Genomic DNA, 20,074 nt, shown 5'->3' on the forward strand with positions numbered 1-20,074 from the left:
TTTGTACTACGTAACTCCCTCCCACCTAGGGCATTCTGTGGGTCTGCATGAGTTTAAGTCAGTGTGGCATTTCCCCTTCATCGATTAATACAAGAATCACAACATCTGCCTGTGTGCCATAAAACAATCATCATAAAGGGAGTTCCATTCCCCCGAGGGACAGCACAGCGGGCACCTTCGAGGCGCTGGGGTGACACCTGCAGAAGGCTGCACTGAACGTGCACATCTGGGTTTGGTATTTAGCTGCCTGCGCGTAACCTTCCACCTCCCCAGTGCCCAACTGTGGAGCCATCTCAGCACCAGGGCCTCTGATAGGTATGGGAGTGAACAGCACAGAAGAGGGTGTGGGGCTGGAGACCCCCAAGTCCCTGTGATTCCTCCCTGCCCCAATCCCCCCATCCAATCCTTTGTTCGCTTATCCCACACCCCCAATCCCCTTGCTTTCCTCTATACAATTACTCCCACAATCTGCACCTAAGTGCCCCCACTTCCCCATGAATACAATCCCAGATTCCCCTGCTCCTCAGACCCCAGTGGCGCCCCATCCTGCCCCCAGACTTCCCCTGCTCCCCCATCCACCCCCACCCTACCCCTAGGGACCCCTGCACTCCCATCCTGCCCCCTGACTTTCCCTGCTCCCCCATCCTGCCCCCACCCTACCCCTAGGGTCCCCTGCACTCCCATCCTGCCCCCAGACTTTCCCTGCTCCCCCATCCTGCCCCCACCCTGCCCCTAAGCACCCCTGCACCCCTATCCTGCCCCCAGACCTCCCCTGCTCCCCCATCCTGCCCCCACCCTGCCCCTAAGCACCCCTGCACTCCCATCCTGCCCCCAGACTTTCCCTGCACCCCCATCCTGCCCCCAGACCTCCCCTGCTCCCCCATCCACCCCCACCCTACCCCTAGGGACCCCTGCACCCCATCCTGCCCCCAGACCTCCCCTGCTCCCCCATCCTGCCCCCAGACTTTCCCTGCACCCCCATCCTGCCCCCAGATCTCCCCTGCTCCCCCATCCACCCCCACCCTACCCCTAGGGACCCCTGCACTCCCATCCTGCCCCCAGACTTTCCCTGCTCCCCCATCCTGCCCCTAAGCACCCCTGCACCCCCATCCTGCCCCCACCCTGCCCCTAAGCACCCCTGCACCCCCATCCTGCCCCCAGACTTTCCCTGCTCCCCCATCCTACCCCAGAGTCCCCTGTCCACCTCCAGACCTCCTTGCACCCAGATCTCTCGCGCTATCTCCTCGGCGCTGTCCTCCCAGCCAGCCCCTCGCTCCAGCTGCTCCCCCCCCCCCCGTTTTGTGGCTCTTCACGACACTGTCGCAGCCGCTGCTGCCGTAAAGCGCGGTGGGCGCCCGCAGTCCGGAGGGGAGCGAGGTCATCGCCGCTGCCGGGTCCCGGCTCCGCAGCAGCATGTGGCGCGTGTTCGCGCGGCGCCTCGCCCCGTGCGCGGCCCCGCGGCGGGTGCCCGGAGCGGCGGGAGCGAGCCCTGGCCGGGGGGCCCGCGCCCTGAACGGAGGGAGCCTGGGGGCCGCGCAGCCCCCGCCGGGCCGGGGCCGGAGCCGGAGCGCGCCGGGGCCCAGGCCCGCGGGGCGGCTGCTGCTGCTGAGGGAGCCCTGGCCCCGCCTCGTCCCCCGGCGGTGGTGCAGCCTCCCGCCCCACCAGAAGGTGAGGGGCTGGGGGGCACTGGGGACGGGGGCACCCGGACCTCCCCCCACCCCGGATCCTGACCCCCAGAGCCCCCCCCTCCACGGAGTCACCCCCTTTCCCTTCCCCCAGCTCCCTGGGGTCATGCCCCCCCCTCCACGGAGTCACCCCCTTTCCCTTCCCCCAGCTCCCTGGGGTCATGCCCCCCAGACCCCCAGCCACAGAGTCACCCCCTTTCCCTTCCCCCAGCTCCCTGGGGTCATGCCCCCCCTGCCTCAGTCACCCCCTTTCCCTTCCCCCAGCTCCCTGGGGTCATGCCCCCCCCCGCCTCAGAGTCACCCCCTTTCCCTTCCCCCAGCTCCCTGGGGTCATGCCCCCCCCCGCCTCAGAGTCACCCCCTTTCCCTTCCCCAGCTCCCTGGGGTCATGCCCCCCCTCCACGGAGTCACCCCCTTTCCCTTCCCCCAGCTCCCTGGGGTCATGCCCCCCCCGCCTCAGAGTCACCCCCTTTCCCTTCCCCCAGCTCCCTGGGGTCATGCCCCCCCCCGCCTCAGAGTCACCCCCTTTCCCTTCCCCAGCTCCCTGGGGTCATGCCCCCCCTCCACGGAGTCACCCCCTTTCCCTTCCCCCAGCTCCCTGGGGTCATGCCCCCCCCGCCTCAGAGTCACCCCCTTTCCCTTCCCCCAGCTCCCTGGGGTCATGCCCCCCCCCGCCACAGAGTCACCCCCTTTCCCTTCCCCCAGCTCCCTGGGGTCATGCCCCCCCCCGCCACAGAGTCACCCCCTTTCCTTTCCCCCAGCTCCCTGGGGTCATGCCCCCCCCTCCACGGAGTCACCCCCTTTCCCTTCCCCCAGCTCCCTGGGGTCATGCCCCCCCCCGCCACAGAGTCACCCCCTTTCCCTTCCCCCAGCTCCCTGGGGTCATGCCCCCCCCCGCCACAGAGTCACCCCCTTTCCCTTCCCCAGCTCCCTGGGGTCATGCCCCCCCTCCACGGAGTCACCCCCTTTCCCTTCCCCCAGCTCCCTGGGGTCATGCCCCCCCCCGCCTCAGAGTCACCCCCTTTCCCTTCCCCCAGCTCCCTGGGGTCATGCCCCCCCCCGCCTCAGAGTCACCCCCTTTCCCTTCCCCCAGCTCCCTGGGGTCATGCCCCCCCCCGCCACAGAGTCACCCCCTTTCCCTTCCCCCAGTTCCCTGGGGTCATGCCCCCCCCCGCCACAGAGTCACCCCCTTTCCCTTCCCCCAGCTCCCTGGGGTCATGCCCCCCCCCGCCTCAGAGTCACCCCCTTTCCCTTCCCCAGCTCCCTGGGGTCATGCCCCCCCCCGCCACAGAGTCACCCCCTTTCCCTTCCCCAGCTCCCTGGGGTCATGCCCCCCCTCCACGGAGTCACCCCCTTTCCCTTCCCCAGCTCCCTGGGGTCATGCCCCGCCCCGCCACAGAGTCACCCCCTTTCCCTTCCCCCAGCTCCCTGGGGTCATGCCCCCCCCCCGCCTCAGAGTCACCCCCTTTCCCTTCCCCCAGCTCCCTGGGGTCATGCCCCCCCCCGCCACAGAGTCACCCCCTTTCCCTTCCCCCAGCTCCCTGGGGTCATGCCCCCCCCCCGCCACAGAGTCACCCCCTTTCCCTTCCCCCAGCTCCCTGGGGTCATGCCCCCCCCCGCCACAGAGTCACCCCCTTTCCCTTCCCCCAGCTCCCTGGGGTCATGCCCCCCCCCCGCCACAGAGTCACCCCCTTTCCTTTCCCCCAGCTCCCTGGGGTCATGCCCCCCCCTCCACGGAGTCACCCCCCTTTCCCTTCCCCCAGCTCCCTGGGGTCATGCCCCCCCCGCCACAGAGTCACCCCCTTTCCCTTCCCCCAGCTCCCTGGGGTCATGCCCCCCCCCCGCCACAGAGTCACCCCCTTTCCTTTCCCCCAGCTCCCTGGGGTCATGCCCCCCCCTCCACGGAGTCACCCCCTTTCCTTTCCCCCAGCTCCCTGGGGTCATGCCCCCCCCGCCACAGAGTCACCCCCTTTCCCTTCCCCCAGCTCCCTGGGGTCATGCCCCCCCCCCGCCTCAGAGTCACCCCCTTTCCCTTCCCCCAGCTCCCTGGGGTCATGCCCCCCCCCCGCCTCAGAGTCACCCCCTTTCCCTTCCCCCAGCTCCCTGGGGTCATGCCCCCCCCCGCCTCAGAGTCACCCCCTTTCCCTTCCCCCAGCTCCCTGGGGTCATGCCCCCCCCTCCACAGAGTCACCCCCTTTCCCTTCCCCCAGCTCCCTGGGGTCATGCCCCCCCCGCCACAGAGTCACCCCCTTTCCTTTCTCCCAGCTCCCTGGGGTCATGCCCCCCCCCGCCACAGAGTCACCCCCTTTCCCTTCCCCCAGCTCCCTGGGGTCATGCCCCCCCCTGCCACAGAGTCACCCCCTTTCCCTTCCCCAGCTCCCTGGGGTCATGCCCCCCCTCCACGGAGTCACCCCCTTTCCCTTCCCCCAGCTCCCTGGGGTCATGCCCCGCCCCGCCACAGAGTCACCCCCTTTCCCTTCCCCCAGCTCCCTGGGGTCATGCCCCCCCCCCGCCTCAGAGTCACCCCCTTTCCCTTCCCCCAGCTCCCTGGGGTCATGCCCCCCCCGCCTCAGAGTCACCCCCTTTCCCTTCCCCCAGCTCCCTGGGGTCATGCCCCCCCCCCGCCACAGAGTCACCCCCTTTCCCTTCCCCCAGCTCCCTGGGGTCATGCCCCCCCCCGCCACAGAGTCACCCCCTTTCCCTTCCCCCAGCTCCCTGGGGTCATGCCCCCCCCCCGCCACAGAGTCACCCCCTTTCCTTTCCCCCAGCTCCCTGGGGTCATGCCCCCCCCTCCACGGAGTCACCCCCTTTCCCTTCCCCCAGCTCCCTGGGGTCATGCCCCCCCCGCCACGGAGTCACCCCCTTTCCCTTCCCCCAGCTCCCTGGGGTCATGCCCCCCCCCGCCACAGAGTCACCCCCTTTCCTTTCCCCCAGCTCCCTGGGGTCATGCCCCCCCCCCCGCCTCAGAGTCACCCCCTTTCCTTTCCCCCAGCTCCCTGGGGTCATGCCCCCCCCGCCACAGAGTCACCCCCTTTCCCTTCCCCCAGCTCCCTGGGGTCATGCCCCCCCCCGCCTCAGAGTCACCCCCTTTCCCTTCCCCCAGCTCCCTGGGGTCATGCCCCCCCCCCGCCTCAGAGTCACCCCCTTTCCCTTCCCCCAGCTCCCTGGGGTCATGCCCCCCCCCCGCCTCAGAGTCACCCCCTTTCCCTTCCCCCAGCTCCCTGGGGTCATGCCCCCCCCCCGCCTCAGAGTCACCCCCTTTCCCTTCCCCCAGCTCCCTGGGGTCATGCCCCCCCCTCCACAGAGTCACCCCCTTTCCCTTCCCCCAGCTCCCTGGGGTCATGCCCCCCCCGCCACAGAGTCACCCCCTTTCCTTTCTCCCAGCTCCCTGGGGTCATGCCCCCCCCCGCCACAGAGTCACCCCCTTTCCCTTCCCCCAGCTCCCTGGGGTCATGCCCCCCCCTGCCACAGAGTCACCCCCTTTCCTTTCTCCCAGCTCCCTGGGGTCATGCCCCCCAGACCCCCAGCCACAGAGTCACCCCCTTTCCCTTCCCCCAGCTCCCTGGGGTCATGCCCCCCCCGCCACAGAGTCACCCCCTTTCCCTTCCCCCAGCTCCCTGGGGTCATGCCCCCCCTGCCTCAGTCACCCCCTTTTCCTTCCCCCCAGCTCCCTGGGGTCATGCCCCCCCTCCACGGAGTCACCCCCTTTTCCTTCCCCCAGCTCCCTGGGGTCATGTCCCCCCCTCCACGGAGTTACTCTCTTTCTCTTCCCCCAGCTCCCTGGGGTCATGCCCGCCCTGCCACAGAGTCACCCCCTTTTCCTTCCCCCAGCTCCCTGGGGTCATGCCCCCCCCGCCACAGAGTCACCCCCTTTTCCTTCCCCCAGCTCCCTGGGTTCATGCCCCCCCTGCCTCAGAGTCACCCCCTTTTCCTTCCCCCAGCTCCCTGGGGTCATGCCCCCCCCCCGCCACAGAGTCACCCCCTTTCCCTTCCCCCAGCTCCCTGGGGTCATGCCCCCCAGACCCCCAGCCACAGAGTCAGCCTCTTTCCCTTCCCCCAGCTCCCTGGGGTCATGCCTACTCCAGCCCCACAGCCACGGAGTTACTCTCTTTCTCTTCCCCCAGCTCGCTGGGGTCATGCCCACCCCGACTCTACAGTCGCTGGAGAGGCTAGGATGGGGGACCTCCCCTGCAAAACCCCCGTGAGATGCAAACAACCCCAGCCCAGCCTCCCCCGGCATCCCCTCTCACAGACTTGCTGGCCAGGCCCTACAAGCGGCGTCCTTCTCCTGTTCCTTGGCCCCCGAAACCACAGGATGTTACCCCGGCCAGCCGTAGAGCCCACTTGCCAATAGCCCAGTCGTTTGCCAAGTTCGGATTTGCCCTTGTCTTCGTGCCCCTTCCCCACCCACTGTGGTATTGTGCACCAGTCGGTAGCTGCCCTTTAGAGCTCCGGGGGACAAGCAATTCCCTGGAGTCAGTCTGAGTTATGAAGCACCTTGGGATGAAAGGCTCTGAATAAACGTGAGACTATTGCATTAGCATTATGGCTGTTTTATTGTTGGCACCTTGACTGTTTCTGGATTCAAGAGCATTGACTGGCCTCTCGCCTCTCTTGGTAGAAGGTGTTCTAGAGTCACTAATGCTATGGCTGGGTTGTTCTTTTGCAGGTGCCTTTGCCGGCTCTTTCCCCTACAATGCAGATGGGGACTATCGCTCGGTGGGAGAAGAAGGAAGGGGAGAAGATCAGCGAGGGTGATCTGATTGCAGAGGTACCGTGGAGAGGTCGCCCCTAACCAGGACGGCCCCAGTTATGGGGCACCAAGGGCCAGATTGTGGGGGGCCTCTCACTTTCTGGTGGGGTGGGAGGCTGCACCATAACCAGAGAATGAGGCAGGTTATGGTCTCTAAAATTGTCCCCGTACTAACTGCATGCCCTGGATTTTGTCACAAGTCACCCCAAACAGGTATAATTGTTCTTTCCTCACCCTTACCCATTATCTCTGATTCAGCATTGGAAGGTTGACTCCTGCCTCTGATCAGCCCATAATGCCAGCTTCCATTACCCACTTGTTAAATTTTCAAACAAGCACCTTTGTACTTTCTCCTGTGCTGCCCCTCAGGCTTGGGAGAAGCTCCCCATAAACATCCACAAAACTAACTCATTTTCCTCCGTCAGATTTCTTCTTAAAATTCTTTTCTGCTGTGAGGCCTACATAAAATTTGTCCACAGATAGGCTGCTGGTGGGCTGAGACCACAGGCTGTCCTACTGATATATTGTCTCATTGTTTCCTTGTACTCCCCTGTCAGTCTGTCCATCCATCTGGTCCCTCTCATACTTAGATTGTGAGTTGTCTGGGGCAGGGACTCTCTTTGTGTTTTGTGTGTGTACAGCACCTAGCACGGTGGTGTCCTGATCAATGTCTGGGGTGCCTAGATACTATGAAATACAGATAATAAAAATTAATATTAATTTTCTGAAGCCACTTTATTGAAGGGATTAAAAACAGCCACAACCTCACTACCCCTCAGAGTTGCCTGCTGTTTCTTAGCGACTTGTGAGGGGGATTGAACCTCTACAGTCTCTTTTCCTTGTCAGCCAAGTTGCTGCTGTCAGCTGAGATGATTCTCACCATGGCTTTATATGCCAGGGAGCTTCACCCACAAACATCAGACTGGAGGAGTCTGAGCTGTATGCAGCCCTTTTTATTTTTTTCTTTCTTTCTTTTGGGCCATAACAAGATCGTTCTCTTTTTGCAAAGGTGGAAACAGACAAAGCGACTGTGGGATTTGAGAGTCTGGAAGAATGTTACTTGGCTAAGATCCTGGTAGCAGAAGGGACAAGGGATGTCCCCATTGGGTCTGTAATATGTATCACAGTTGAAAAGTAAGTAAATCGATCACATCTCAGTAGAGTGCTGTCTGGGGAACCTGGCAGGTTGGGTGCCCTGGATGAAGCATTAGGCACGTTATCTTCCATATTGTTCATGGCTCCTTTGGCTCCTCTTCTAGGCCCGAGTTTATTGATGCCTTTAAGAATTTTACCTTGGATTCTGCAGCACCTGCTGCTACAGCAGCCTCAGTGCCTCCCCCTCCAGCGGCAGTTCCCCCCGCACCAGCTCAGCCCTCTGTGCAGACTCCAGGCAGCTCCTATCCTCCTCACATGCAGGTAAGGCATGTACATACCTGTAGTGAATTATTCTTCAGTGTCTGTCTTCTGCCTGTCGAACACTAATAGCTCCTAGGCACTGTGATGTAGATATAAACCATAGGCCTTATTAGCTCTGGCTGCAGGAGTGAGAGTCAATCGTACAGATTTAAAATGGGCTTTAAAAAACCCCAATCAGTTAAGCTTTAAAACTGTTTTAGGGCCCCTGGTATCAGTCGAAGAAGACAGTCTGTTCCCTCAGACTATGAAAAGCTCCTGTATGCACATGATTCTCTTCTTATTAAAAGGCAATGACATTGATTGGTTAATTTGGCTAGTAGATGGCCTAGCTATATAGAATGGAGTAAAGGATGAAGGCATTCAGCAAGCTATAAAGCAGCACTCTGTCTCTGGTCAAGTGACTAGTCCCCTGAAAAAAAATACTTAGTCATTGGACTAGGAAGAGAGAGAAAGAGACTTTGTAATCCAGTTTTAGGGCACCCCCCTGGGAGAGGGGAGACCCTGGGTCCAGTCCCCCTGCTCCAATCACTCGTTCATTATTTATCCACAGTGGAACAGCTTCAACAGGAGAGACTGAGGGGGCCCCACATCAGAATATCCCATTGCTCAGTGATTAGAGCATTCTCCTGAGAGGTGGGAGACCCCTGTTCAAATCCTTTCTTGCGCTCTAGTCAGAGTGAAGAGGGGACTGAATCTGGGTGCCCCACACCCTGGGTGAGTGCTCTAACCTCTGGGCTAAAAGTTATAAGGTGAGAGGCACCACCACCTCCTCCTGTAGCCGTTTTTGTGTGGAGCGAGGCAGGTGCTGAACTCGTTCCCACAAGAAGTGGCTTAGGCGGTTGGTTCCCCTTCACGATCACTTCCAGAGCTAGGTGCCTCCCTGCAGCCCAGACTCAAGTGCCCATCAGTGTGAGTGGGGCAGGGCTTAGTACACATCCCTGTTGTTGGCATTGGCTGGCTTTTATGGTTCATGTTCTCTGGTGCCTATCTCTCCCCAGGTTTCAGAGTAGCAGCCGTGTTAGTCTGTATTCGCAAGAAGAAAAGGAGGACTTGTGGCACCTTAGAGACTAACCCATTTATTAGAGCATGAGCTTTCGTGAGCTACAGCTCACTTCCTCAGATGCATGCCGTGGAAACTGCAGCAGGCTTTATATATACACAGAGAATATGAAAAAAGAGTGGTCACTTTGGATGGGCTATCACCAGCAGGAGAGTGAATTTGTGTGGGGGGTGGAGGGTGAGAAAACCTGGATTTGTGCTGGAAATGGCCCACCTGATGATCACTTTAGATAAGCTATTACCAGCAGGACAGTGGGGTGGGAATAGGTATTGTTTCATATTCTCTGTGTATATATAAAGCCTGCTGCAGTTTCCACGATATGCATCTGAGGAAGTGAGCTGTAGCTCACGAAAGCTTATGCTCTAATAAATTGGTTAGTCTCTAAGGTGCCACAAGTACTCCTTTTCTTATTGTGTAGAGAGTTGTCACTTTGGATGGGCTATTACCAGCAGGAGAGTGAGTTTGTGTGTGGGGGGGTTGAGGGTGAGAACCTGGATTTGTGCTGGAAATAGCCCAACTTGATGATTACTTTAGATAAGCTATTACCAGCAGGACAGTGGGGTGGGAGGAGGTATTGTTTTATGATCTCTGTATGTATATAAAGTCTGCTGCAGTTTCCACGGTATGCATCCGATGAAGTGAGCTGTAGCTCACGAAAGCTCATGCTCTAATAAATTGGTTAGTCTCTAAGGTGCCACAAGTACTCCTTATCTCTCCCCATTCATTGGATAGGAAGCCTAGGCCTCTAGCTCAGCTTTGTGGACTGCAGAGTTGTTCATGTGATTTCTTTAGGCCACTGAATCATAGGTCTGAATCATAGAATATCATGGTTGGAAGGGACCTCAGGAGGTCATCTAGTCCAACCCCCTGCTCAAAGCAGGACCAATCTCCAATTTTTGGCCCAGATCCCTAAATGGCCCCCTCAAGGATTGAACTCACAACCCTGGATTTAGCAACTGAAAGTTAGGCGCCGTGACATTGAGCATGAAACAAAGGGACTTAGGAGCTACATCGCACCCTCTGTTACTCTGCTGGGGCCCAGTTATGTGGGAAGAATTTCTTTTAAGTTTGCATAGCCCAGGAGCAGACCAGTTGTGCTTGGTTAGTTCTCATGTGGTTAGATGCTGAGGTATCTCTGTGTGACTGCCTAGTACTACTACAGTATCCTGTGTTTGTCTATCTTAAGTACTTATATGGCCCTTTTACCATTGTAGCTGAGCATCTCACAACCTTTAATGGGTTTAGCCTTGCAATACTCCTGTGAAGTAGGGAGTTGCTATAATCCCCATTTTACAGGTGGGATGCTGAGGTACAGTGAGATTGTGACTTGCTCAGGGCATCACAGGAAGTGTATGGTGGTACAGGGAATTTAACCCAAGTCTCTTGAATCCCAGACTAGCACCTTGCCCACTGGACCATGCTTCCTTTCTACTGCTCTTTTCTTGTTCAGGGCTGGTCGAATGTTGATTCTCTAACAAGTTCTGCAGTGATGCAGTAGAAGAGCTACTAGTGTCTTGCAAAGTTGTGCACATCCATTATTATTATTATTGCATCCATATCTAAAATGCCCATCGCTGTTGTACCCGACTGCTCTGAGGGCCAGGGTGTGTCACTCCCAGCACAGGTTTTCCCATTCTCCCCTTCGTTTTTCATAGTATTGTGTTAAGGAGTCAGATTCCAAATGGAGTTGGCGGAACCTCACCTGTTCTGGGAATTGGGAGTTTTATTTCCATTTCTTCCACTGATTTGCTGTGTGACCTCACACAAGGCACTCCACCTATCTATGCCTCAGTTTCCCCATCTGTGCACTTCGGCGCTACAGGTGAAAACTGTTACATAAGTGCTAGGTGATGGTTATTTACTAGCACTAAACAGGCAAAGCAGAATCCCAACAGGAAAATCCCTCAGTTGTTGCCTTTCAATTTTCTTCCTTAATTTAAGCTCTGGTTTAGCGTCTTTAAAGAAGAATCTGGCAGCAGCAGCATTGCACCCTGCTCCGTTGGGTTAGGCAGGCCCAGGAACATATTGGTGCTGGCTCATTCTCCAGGGTAATACACTGGTTGGGGTTTGAAGTCATGCTCCTGTTGGCTTTCAGTTATCTGTTATGATACCCTCGCATTCTTTTGACTCCATAGATTGTTCTCCCTGCTCTCTCACCAACGATGACAATGGGCACGGTTCAGCGGTGGGAGAAGAAGGTTGGTGAGAAACTGAGCGAAGGAGACTTACTGGCAGAAATTGAAACAGATAAAGCCACAATAGGTGAGCAATCTCTTACCCTGAGAGAGACCATAGATTGTTCTTTAACCTCTGGAGAGAGAGAGAGAGTAATCCACAGTAGAGCTTCAAACCAGCCTCTTCTCTTCCAGCTGCAAAGGGCAGCAGGCCTTGGTGCAATGTAAAAGGAGCAATGTAAAGCTATTTCCTGTCCTCTTGTAGTTCTAGGTGATGGAGCTGCTAATAGCAGCTCCCAGCTTTGCACCAGCCCTGTGGTGTTAAACCTGCAGTACATGGAGACTTCTCCCCATTCAGTGTTGTTTTAAAGATGTGTTAAAAAGTGGCAGGGATTTAGTTACTATGGGGAGACTGAAAGCATCATCCAAAAGAACTCTTCATTGTGCCAGTGTTGAGATTGTGTGACATCAATGCCAACCTTCTGGTTATTTGATCTTCTCCAGCATTCATCAGTCATTTTCTTTTAAGGCTTTGAAGTGCAGGAAGAAGGCTACCTGGCAAAAATTCTGGTGTCTGAAGGAACAAGGGATGTGCCATTAGGAACCCCACTCTGTATCATTGTGGAGAAGGAGTCTGATATTCCAGCATTTGCTGACTACAGGGATACTGGAGTAGCTGATATCAAACCACAAGCACCACCACCCAGTCCTCTCCCTCCGGTAAAGACTATCTCTCATGGGGAAGAGAAGAGGGGGGACCATTAGCAGTTGTTAATCTGACCTGAATAATCCTGCTGGTTTGAACCTTGTGAAGCTTGAACTCCAGTAATGTGTTTGTGGTATCATGAGTGGAAGGATATCGTGAGATGAATACAACCTATTAGCACCAGCTAATCTATTCTCTGGGAACTGATGGCGGTTGTTCCCTATGTCTGTAATCCAGACTGCTGCCCATTCTCGTTTTAAATGCTCCAAATGATGGGGATACAAGTCACTTACTGCCCCTTCATCTGGGAGATGATTCCACAGCCTAATCAGTCACACTCCCAGAAAGGCATTCTGATAGACTAAATTTTCTCATAATGTCATTTATTTCTCTGCACATTCCTAAATAATTCCTCTCCCCCATACCTGCAGTGTTTCATTCCCTACCTCTGATCATCACTCTAGCCACAGTTCTGCTGATTTAGCTCTCATTCTCTTCCTTAATCTCCTAAATCAGCCCCTCCAGCCCCTGATCACTGTTGTTGCTGATCTGTGAACATTCTCTAGTTGGTTTTTGGTTACCAGATGCCCATGTTCTCTTTGCATGTTACATCTCCTCATACTTAAGTGAAACTTTAAGACTTTAGCTGAATGTCTGTGCAGCTAATGACTGTGTCTAACCCATTCTCTTAAGGTGGCAGCTCCTCCTCCCCAGCCCCCTGCCCCTTCAGCTCCAGCAGTCTCATCACCTGGGGCTCCTGTACATAAAGGAAGGGTAATAATTAGCCCCCTGGCAAAGAAAATGGCAGCAGAAAGAGGAATTGACATTGCGCAGGTGAAAGGTGAGTTGCCATTTCCGTTCTTATCCCAGTCTCTGTTGCCCTTAGATATGTGCTTAGCTGTCTGTTCGCTCCCAGTCCATCAAAAATGTTTTCTGGTCACAGATTACAGCTGAATGTCCAGTTGCTGTGCTGAGTGACTGGGTTAGAAGGGAGTGGGTTTCATTTTAATTTGCATTTTCCCAATATGGCATTGCATGAAATCATCTTACATTTCACATGTCCCTTAACCAGGTACTGGACCAGATGGCAGAATCACGAAGAAAGATATTGAGTCATTTGTGCCTCCAAAGGTTGTCCCTGTGAGTAGGACTGAAATCCGTGAGATCTCGTACTACTGCATTAGTAGTTGTTTTGACAGAAGTGTAGAGCTACCCGCTGCTCTTTGGAAGCGGCTGAAGACTGCAACCAGCAGGTGAAGTACGAGCATTCTGAAGACTGACAGTTTTGCTGGTGATTGGACAGTGTGGAAAGTGTTGGGGAGTCAGCATGTGTAGGACTTCAGAAACGTGAGATGAGATGTTCTCCTTTTTTAATTTGTCACTTTTTGGAATTTTGCTGCAGAAGCACATCCTGCCTCTCCAGGTGTTACTATGGTAATGGGGACCATATAAACGGAACAGCTAATGGAGTGGTGGAGCCTTGAGGAAGGCAGCTTAGGAGGGGAAAATCAAAGGAAGGCCAGTATTAAAAACTGAAAGTCTTCTGCAGTCCTCCTTACTTTGCAATCATTGTCTGATAGAGTTCTGCTTTGTAGCTGTAACCGTGTAGGCTGGTACCTATCACTAATATTTATTACCAGTCCTTAATTAGAATATAGTAGCTACAGATGTCAATACCATATGTTTCATATACCCACAAACGCCACATTCTGGGAACAGAATGTTATCGAGGCCTTAACATTTGGGTTTGTGAATCACTTAAAATGTATCTGGGTAGGAAGCTATAGGACGGGAGTGCCTTCTGCTTACTAAAGAAGGCGACCGGAAACACGGAGAGCAGCCGTGTCTCAGCCATCTGTTTTCCACCACAGCCTTATTCACAGGAGTCATCCCAAAGCTTGTCTCCGTAATGTTGATTTCTAGTTTCTGACAAACCCCAGCTCACATTTGAGTGATGATCGGAAACCCGGCTGTCTGTCTGTCTTTGTGCACAGGCCCCAGCAGCTCCTGTTACACCTGCAGCTCCAACAGCAACACCACCTCCTTCAGGTGTCTTCACAGATATCCCCATCAGTAATGTTCGGAGGGTAAGAGGTTTTCCTTCTTTCTCTCCCTTTAAAGAGATGATTGTATTTACACATAGGAGTCTTTCCAGAAACATTAAACATTTAACCACTGTTGACTAAGGTCCCTTTTAACTAGGAGGGCCAATTGGATGCTGAAGGGTAGTGAACTTGGTGGGAAAAACTTGCTCATGAGAGTAAGTGATTTAATAGCGCTGGCTTGAGCAAGGCATAGAACTGGCAGGTGTTGAGCAAGCTTCCCCCATGCAGCTTTGCTGATGCACCTCCATTCTGACCTGCGAGACCATGCAGCTTTGTCAATGCACCTCAGCCCTAATCTGCAGCAACCCTTCTATTCCATTTGCGCCTTGAGCAGAGATGGCCAATTGTGCTAAATCATGTCGTGGTGGTTGATGTACCCAAAAAAGGAGACTAGGGTCAGATCCACCCACGCTGTGAGAAATGAAAGTTGAAGCAAAAATTTTACTGCTATTAGTGATTTATAGTAGGGTGACATCTCTAGGTGTCTGGTGGCTTATAATGGACAACCATTCCTGTTAGCCAAATCTCTCTCTTCTGGTGTAATAAACTTCATTTGAAGGTGAGGGCGAGATCTTCTTGTGGAGGTGCCTTTTATATACAGCAGCTGCTTTATTGCGTTTATAAAAATGCATCCATCCAACGTTTCTGGCCTCATGTACAATCTCTCTCGCTCTCTCTAAAATACAAACAGTTAGGACCACTGTCCCCAAAACTAAGATGCTTCCCAAATCACCATAACAAAGTTTTCCTCTGTCTCAGCCCATCTGTTCATCTCTCTGCGCCATCCAGCAAAATGAGAGTAGGGGTATAAATTCTAGCTGATTTAAAAATGCAAAATCCTTATATTGGTCTTTTGACTATTGTCTGCTGCTCAGTGGTCTTTATGTAGCAACTCCAAAGATGCTTGGACCAAACCTAATTGTGCTAGAATGTGTGCATCTAAGACAGTGGTGTGCGTTGTCAACCCTACTTTTAACTTGGATGGAAGCCCATTTTGCAAAGTGTGTTGTGTTTTAATGACCTGCTGTGTTTGCCTTCAGGTCATTGCTCAGCGTTTGATGCAGTCTAAACAAACAATACCTCACTACTATCTGTCTATTGATATAAATGTGGAAGAAATATTGGAGCTCAGGAAAGAACTTAATAAGGTAACACAACTGAAGGGTGGTGTGGGTCTGAGGACAGGTAGATAATCAGTATGATGAGCCTCCTGCATCTGTTCTTCAGGGTTGAGCCAGCTGGACTTGGGAAGAACAGGTTCCTTCGCATCCAAACTTTGCTGCCTCCTGCTAATCAGGTCTTGACCCTCTTGTGACAGAGTGTGGAGAAGTCTTCTCCATCCAAACACTGCCCATTGCGTGCTCAGAGTTCCCCAGCCTGATCACACTGAATCCTAGACAAGCTGCACAGCTTTCTTTTACTATTGTTGCCTCAGCTAGAGAATAGGATAAAGAGCAGGATCAAATCGTAAATGAGATGCTGCGTCTGAGCAGAGTTCTTTCTTTTGGGGAAATGAAGATCACATATCCCAAAACTGAATACTGCTTCTCGGACTACAAGGCGGGGGCAGGGGCAGGGGGGAGGAATGCAAATGTTAAATGGGCTTAAGATACTTTCAAATGTTTCCTCTTAGAGATGTGCCAGATTGACTGACTGTGATAGGGTCAGTAGTAAGTGTAAACAGGCCATGTAGTCTTGTGTTTATGCAAACTGATTCAGTTTTTATGGTGACTATAAGGAGTGAGTAAATCACTGACATTTCAGACCTCTGTCTTCTCTTTACAGGAGGTGTCGGAGAACATTAAGCTTTCCATCAATGACTTCATCATTAAAGCTTCAGCTCTGGCATGTGTGAAGGTGCCTGAAGCCAATTCCTCATGGTTGGACACTGTTATCAGGCAGTAAGTATATGGTCCAAATGTAGCTAGTAACTTTATTCAGTATGGTGTTAATAGCAAAATGGAGCAATTCTCCCACACTTTTGGCAGGATCTCATAAAGGCTGGCAGGAATGGGAGCAGCTGCAGTATAAAACTCAGGGGATTCTCAAGAGTTCATATACCTTTCTTAAAGTGCCCTTGTGAGTGAGGCCTGGGCACTAGACTTAATGGACATGACAGTAACCACTTGTTTATACGAGGTGGCTTTAATGCTTTAAAAAAAATCTTTCTTTTGTGTCCCGCTCAAGTAATATGGGTTGTGTCCCCATTGTGTCTTACAGAAATCATGTAGTGGATGTTAGCATTGCAGTGAGTACTCCTGCAGGGCTTATAACTCCCATCGTGTTCAATGCGCACATAAAGGGATTGGCTTCCATTAGTAAAGATGTTGCCTCTTTGGCAGCCAAAGCACGAGAAGGTAAACTTCAGCCCCATGAATTCCAGGTGAGGAGCTTGGTGTGTTAGTAATTACTGGAGCGGTGATTGTCCCTGACTTTAAAAAAAAAAAAAAAAAAAGTGAACCATTTCATGACATGTGGGTCAAATGACCCCTTCAGAACAGGCACTTTCAAATCCATGATCTAGTTTAGCCATGTTAATTAACATGCTATGTGAAGTAACTTTTGTGGTGATCCATATATTAATCTATGTGTTTATTTCCTGTAGGGAGGCACTTTTACGGTTTCCAATTTAGGAATGTATGGGATTAAGAATTTTTCTGCCATAATCAATCCACCTCAGGCATGTATTCTGGCAGTTGGTACTTCAGAGAACAGGCTGGTGCCAGCAAATAATGAGAAGGGGTAAGTATTAAATAGAGCATTATCTAGATTCAGTTAATTCTTCAAACAGGTGACATTTACTTTGGAATAGTGGCTAGTATTCTAATTTTCCCATCAGATGATCAATATTTAGCAGTATTGCACAGTGCCACTGTGAGTTAGAGAAGTCCTATTATCCCCATCTGTAAGATGGGGGCCTGAGGCACAGAGAGTAAATAATTTGCTCAAGGTTGCACAGGAAATGTGTGGCAGAGAAGGGAACTGAACCTTTGTCTCCTAAATCCTAGATTAGTGCCTTTCTCACAGGACCATATTTCGCTGGCAAATTTTGAGTGGCACAGTGCAGACTTTTGAATCTGGTGAGCAAATGAATGACACGTATAGATAAAAGACAGTCTTACTGCCTGAAAACTCATGCTGAGGTAGCCAGGCCTAGAGTGTGACTTAGCATGGGGATAGAGTGAAGTTTTATCACCAATGTATATGCATTTTATTAAATAAAATGAGCTGCATGTTCCAAAGGGATCACCTAATTTCAGAAAGTGAAGGATCTGATCTACTCTCTCATGTAGATCTTTATCATAAGCATTTGTGAAGGTATACATGTAGATCTGAGTACTACAGGACCAACACCCTTTGGGGTTTATCTTTTAAGTCCTGGGTGGTGTGAATATCACTGGCTGACAAATCTCCGCAAACTAACTTGCGAGTGCTAAATGTGGGATTTTGTTTCTCTTCCCAGGTTTGATGTGGCCAGCATGATGTCAGTTACTCTTAGTTGTGACCATCGAGTTGTGGATGGAGCAGTTGGAGCCCAGTGGCTTGCTGAGTTCAAAAAGTTCCTTGAAAAGCCAACAACCATGCTGCTATAATCGAACCAAACAACCAAGACTTTCCTAGGTCACATTGTTCTGTTCTAATCAAGCTATTTATATTTCAGTGATTAGACTCTATTAAACAAATTTTCCTTTTTTATTTTAAATATGTATATTAACTGGTAATTTTTACCATTCTGTACAGATAAATAGTTTGCAAAAGGCTTTACAGAGCAATATACAGTTATACTGTATTTTATACAGTTAATGAATTTGCCAGTGTTTCTCAAAAAAAAGTCAAGTGTCTTGGATTTAAAATCATGTGAGCACTGTATGCTTCATGTATGCTCCTGAATTGGGGTGGGCAGGAGCATACACAGATATATAATCTCTTATGTTCTCAGAAATTAAGAGAACCAGATTGTAAACATCTGTGCAAAAGAATCTGTAAGGCTTGGTAGCTGAAATCTACAAGCTAGTTTAAAACAAAAAACAAAACAAAAAAAGTGAACCCTAAGTGGTCTGTTCTCCTGTTAGTATTAGTGAGAGTGACAGGCATACATTGAGAGGAGGAATATTTTTTCATAGGACAAAGGGTTCACATTGCAATTCCTCCTTGGAATTCAACACTAGCTTAGATTTTCACAGCTAAGTGATCCCTTTTTAGAGGACTTAAAAAAAAAAAAAAAAAAAAAAAAAAGGCAAGAGAGAAGTTAAATTAATCAAGCTATCAAAACAGTACAATCAAATCTCTTCTAAATGTCACAGAGAATGTGCCCCATCCTTGTGGATTTTCACATGTGTGTATTTTTGTATGAAATTATCTTAAATGGCTGCTTTCCCCTTTGCAATGTTAACAGTACACCCTGTTGCAATGGAAATAGTTGTACTGCAGACCTGTCAGGAGAATTTCTTGCTAGGTGTGTCGATACCTGTTGTTAGCATGTGTAATTTGGCCATTGGAATTCCATCCCTGGCAATCATTTTTGTGATGAGTTGCATGTTTGAAAATTGATTTTTCAGACATTCTTGACACGGGAAGCTCTAACATGAGTTGAGGTCATTGATATCACAATTCTTAAATGAAATGTCTTTACTGCCCCAGCCTTCATAAACTGTGAATGTGCTGTCCCATGTATATAATGTATGTAAAATGCTTTAAATGGTTTTCTATTGGACTTGTACCCAAATACACTAATAGTTGTGTCCTACAGTGGGGGGATACATTAGTGGCCACTCCCAATATTCCACTTTCCAAAGGGAAATCTTAACTTAAAAAGAAAGATCATGTAGTTGATCGGTGACCTGGAGAGCTTGGTAGGAATGAAAGGTTATTCTGTACCCTATACATTACATTAAATATTGTCTCTTGTAAAGTTGTGCTACAGAATCCACTAAAGATAATACTGAAAAAATACACTGTGGAGATGAAATATTTTTGTGAGAACTATTTAATGTTTTACTCGGTTGGTTGCAGTTATACCTAACTTTGATGGTTGGGTAAGAAGAAAAGTTGTTGCATTTAAGTATAAAAATGTTCTGATTTTCTCAGTTCCAGATTCTTGGGTGAGTCCATGTGTTCTATTAAATCTTTGGAATTGTTAGACTAATAAAAATTGTCCCAGTGCTTTTTCTGTTTAGTAATGGGTGCTGCTGACCTCGCTGCTAGTGCACAGTCTGTGCAAGTTGTCAGCCCTTCTGGTTGGGCAAATGCAATTTTACCCTGTTAACCTTAAGGTTTTCCGCCATAAGTGTTCAGCAGTGTCTCTGTTAAGCCACTGTCATGTAGCACTAGACTTGGATGATCTATGTTTCTGACTCCACTGCACCAAGTACTTAGAATTCGGGTTAAGGAAATCCTGGACACTCTTGTTGTTCCTTCCCTGTAATAAACTGAAAATCAAAACAGGAACTAGCTTGTGCCAAAGGACCACGGTCCTATTGCGAGCCTGACTGGTGAACAGGCTGCAGAACAGCAGAATGATCCTTTCAGCTCTGTGTTTGTATTTGGCTTTGTGTTGCTTGCAGTGCCCTGTTGCACACTATACACTCCAACTAGGGCAGCTCATGTACATTAACGCTATTTCAGGCTGACCTATAACTATAGAAATGCAGTCTTTAGATGCAATCCTTGTAACTGTTTCAGAACAAAAAAGGAAAACTAAGAATTGCTGCTCATGAGTAAATTAGTCTGTTAAAATTAAATACAGTTATACATTTGTAACCTGTCTGTTGAATTTCTGATCTATTTTTAAACATGGTTATTCCTTTGCCATATTGTCATATGCTGTATGGGAGAAGCGTAGTGTAAAGCTAAAGTGGGTACAACCTGGCATAAAAGGGTGAGTACATTGTGATATCAAATCACTTACCAAAAGGCATCATGGAATTGATGCTTTATTTCCTCACTTAGAGTCTGAAAAATAATTTCATATTAGAATAGAATATGATCATTATTGCCTTTGTAAGACAACTTGACTCCTCGCCAACCTTTCCCAACCAGTGAAGTACTAATTTTTAATATTATTTCATCTGCATTGGCTTGTTTTCTTCATGAATGCTAGCAGGCACCACAGAGATATAGCACTTGGAAAATGTTTATAGCAGAGAAACCCTTTTGGTAGATACCTTCATTTGTAG

At 51.2% G+C, this 20,074-nt stretch overlaps 1 protein-coding gene across 2 annotated transcripts; it reads left to right on the plus strand.

Annotated features, from left to right (window-relative positions):
- The first annotated feature begins 1,337 nt into the window (after window positions 1-1,337).
- On the plus strand, window positions 1,338-19,658 carry DLAT (dihydrolipoamide S-acetyltransferase). Of its 2 annotated transcripts, none has more exons than XM_073320796.2 (14): window positions 1,338-1,668; window positions 6,354-6,455; window positions 7,447-7,571; window positions 7,697-7,853; window positions 11,049-11,175; window positions 11,617-11,807; window positions 12,487-12,634; window positions 12,866-12,933; window positions 13,788-13,880; window positions 14,939-15,046; window positions 15,684-15,799; window positions 16,119-16,281; window positions 16,504-16,640; window positions 17,362-19,658. In XM_073320796.2, the coding sequence occupies exons 1-14, from the start codon at window positions 1,414-1,416 to the stop codon at window positions 17,489-17,491; spliced, it is 1,920 nt and encodes a 639-aa protein (XP_073176897.2). In that variant the 5' UTR covers window positions 1,338-1,413; the 3' UTR covers window positions 17,492-19,658. The 2 variants fall into 2 exon arrangements, with proteins under 2 accessions (XP_073176897.2, XP_073176899.1); XM_073320798.2 differs by lacking the exon at window positions 1,338-1,668 and adding an exon at window positions 6,116-6,207.
- Window positions 19,659-20,074: the final 416 nt, after the last annotated feature.

The sequence above is a fragment of the Lepidochelys kempii genome, chromosome 22, assembly GCF_965140285.1.
Source record: "Lepidochelys kempii isolate rLepKem1 chromosome 22, rLepKem1.hap1, whole genome shotgun sequence".
In the NCBI taxonomy this organism is placed as follows: Eukaryota; Metazoa; Chordata; order Testudines; family Cheloniidae; genus Lepidochelys; species Lepidochelys kempii.

Bases quoted from the DNA above. Each gene is read 5' to 3' on its own strand.
- DLAT (XM_073320796.2), top strand. From the start codon at position 1,414: ATGTGGCGCGTGTTCGCGCGGCGCCTCGCCCCGTGCGCGGCCCCGCGG. The intron at 12,635-12,865 runs GTGAGTTGCCAT...TCCCTTAACCAG, and splicing joins TGACATTGCGCAGGTGAAAG to GTACTGGACCAGATGGCAGA. The intron at 12,934-13,787 runs GTGAGTAGGACT...CTTTGTGCACAG, and splicing joins TGCCTCCAAAGGTTGTCCCT to GCCCCAGCAGCTCCTGTTAC.